This window comes from Sander vitreus, unplaced genomic scaffold, assembly GCF_031162955.1.
Source record: "Sander vitreus isolate 19-12246 unplaced genomic scaffold, sanVit1 ctg445_0, whole genome shotgun sequence".
In the NCBI taxonomy this organism is placed as follows: domain Eukaryota; kingdom Metazoa; phylum Chordata; class Actinopteri; order Perciformes; family Percidae; genus Sander; species Sander vitreus.
The window spans coordinates 1-2,500 of NW_027595555.1; the positions used below are offsets into that span (position 1 = coordinate 1).

General features: G+C 45.3%; 1 protein-coding gene across 1 annotated transcript in view; it reads left to right on the forward strand.

Annotated features, from left to right (window-relative positions):
* The first annotated feature begins 812 nt into the window (after positions 1-812).
* ackr4b (atypical chemokine receptor 4b) overlaps positions 813-2,500 on the forward strand; it is a 1,774-nt gene continuing 86 nt past the window's right edge. Inside the window, exon 1 of the mRNA XM_078245271.1 lies at positions 813-2,500. This exon is cut by the window's right edge and continues 86 nt beyond it. Within this exon, the coding sequence (XP_078101397.1) occupies positions 815-1,930 (1,116 nt within the window). The 5' untranslated portion in view covers positions 813-814 and the 3' untranslated portion in view covers positions 1,931-2,500.

The window sequence follows — 2,500 nt, forward strand, 5'->3', positions numbered from 1 at the left end:
ATAATGGTAGATATTTTTCCAAGCAACAAGAAAGCTCTGTTTGATCAGTGACAGTAAAGGTCACCATGTAGACCCACATACACAGAGTACTGTGTTTACCAGTCCTCAGTAGACACGGCCTCTCGGTCTGGAACGAACATCTGGGAAGGGGACGTTAACAACACAACGATTCTGTCTTACATCAACGGGAAGTCCTGTTGAACCAGCACATACCATATACAGTAAAAGCAACATCCTGGATTTGAATCTGGCAAGAGACCTTAGATGTACTTGTGTGTCATCCTCATCCCTCACTCCACATATTTCCTGTGGTTCTCAACTTTGTCTCCCACAGGCAAAATGATAGTGTACATATGGATCAATGTGTTCACAGATCAGACAAGGTTATCCAACGTAGTACTAACAAACTTAGTATCCAACAGAATACAAACTAACTATATTCAAATGGTAATTAATTGCTTTGGGAGTCTCGTCCTCGCTTTGGGTTCACTGTGGTTATTCAAGCCCATACACGGTTCAGACAGACACGGCTTAAGCCATTAGGGAAACCATGCAGGAGAGACTACTTTCATGCAGAATAAAGAACAAATTCCCTTTTCCTGTTTCTGAAGAAAAGCAGCTCATGGTTTACAAATGAACTCTGCTCTTGTGTTAAATAACACAGAAATTACATGTTTATGCAACAGATTATATAGCCCATATATCAAAACATGTGCAATTAAAGAGGACAAAGTGATTTTTTTTCCCCCATGTAAAAAAATAAGACAAATGCTTCCCTAAATTTGTACTCTTTTTGTTTTCTGTACAGCAAAAAATGGAAGATTTCTATGATCACGAAGAGGAGGACTACAGCTTAAATGACAGTTATGACTACAATTACGAACACAGTGTTTGTGACAAAGAGGCAGTGCGCTCTTTTGCCAGTGTCTTCCTCCCGGTCATCTATGCCCTGGCTCTGGTGGTGGGCCTGGCTGGGAATGCCCTGGTAGTGGTAGTGTACGCATCAAAGCTCCGACTACGAACCCTGACAGATGTGTGCATCCTGAACCTCGCCATTTCGGACCTGCTGCTTCTCTTCACTCTGCCTTTCTGGGCGGCTGATGCCGTCCATGGCTGGAAGCTGGGTTCGGCAGCCTGCAAGCTCACCTCCTTCCTCTACAGTACCAACTTCAGCTGTGGAATGCTGCTGCTGGCGTGTATCAGTGTGGATCGCTACCGCGCTGTAGCCCACAATCCATCAGGCAGGACTGGGACAGGTCCCCGGGTAAGGAAACAGTGGCTTCTGGTGTGTGTGGGGTTGTGGGCTGTAGCCAGCTTTCTTGGCCTTCCTGAACTTATCTTCTCCACAGTGAAGCACTCCCATCACAGGACGGCCTGTACAGCCATCTACCTGCATAGCATGGCTCGACCTGCGAAGGCTGCCCTGGAGCTGCTGGAGGTGACCCTTAGATTCTTGCTACCTTTCTTGGTCATGGTGACGTGCTACTGCTGGGTAGGACGGGCACTGAGCCAGGCAGCTGGGGTGCAGAGAGACCGGAAGTGGCGTGCCCTGCGTGTTCTGCTGGCTGTTGTGGCTGTATTCTTGCTCACCCAGCTGCCCTACAACGTGGTCAAGCTGATTCGAGCAATGGACATCATCTACAACCTCGTGACTGACTGTGAAGTCAGCAAGGGCCTGGATAAGGCTGTCCAAGTGACAGAGGGCCTGGCCCTGACCCACGCCTGCATTAACCCTGTCCTCTATGCCTTCCTCGGATCGTCCTTCAGGGGACACGTCCTCAAGGCTGCCAAGCACCTTGGACAGCGACTTGGGAGACACTCGAGACATGTAAACACAGAGCCTGCAGTGGAGATTGCTCTCAACACGTGCACTCAAACGCAATCCCAGTCTGGTTCAGAAGACCAAGAAACCACCACCTTTACTATTTAAGACTTAAAACATGCATGTATTTACCTGTAAGCACCTATACAAAATGGTCTACAAAATGTCTATGTATATATTTACACATCCTTACTATCATTAAAGATAGACATCAATAAGCATATATATATATATATTAATTCTTACAAGATATATGTACAGTGAGTTTATATGCACTAACATAGCAAATAGCTTTATATACATGATGTATTTTGTTAAATAGAAGAGATTTTCAGTGACACGCATCTACTGACGTGGCAATTCTCAAGATGCTCTGAGTACTTCTCTGGTTCCTCACAACAAATCCAATTCAACCTTACAGTCTGTGCTGTCTTCCATGAGATCCTCTGCATCTCATTTTATTGCATCCCGTGGTTTGGGTTGGGATGACTTGCACAGTGGGTGACCCATTAACTCGAAAAACATTTGGCAAACAAAGAACAGGAAAACGCAGGAAGGATCCCTCCATGTCGTCAAACTGGAAACAAAGCGGCATGTTCCTTGGAGAATCTTTGATTATGACATTTTTATCCACTCATCTTTATTTTATTTAAATAATATAAGCTTGAGAGTGCAAAT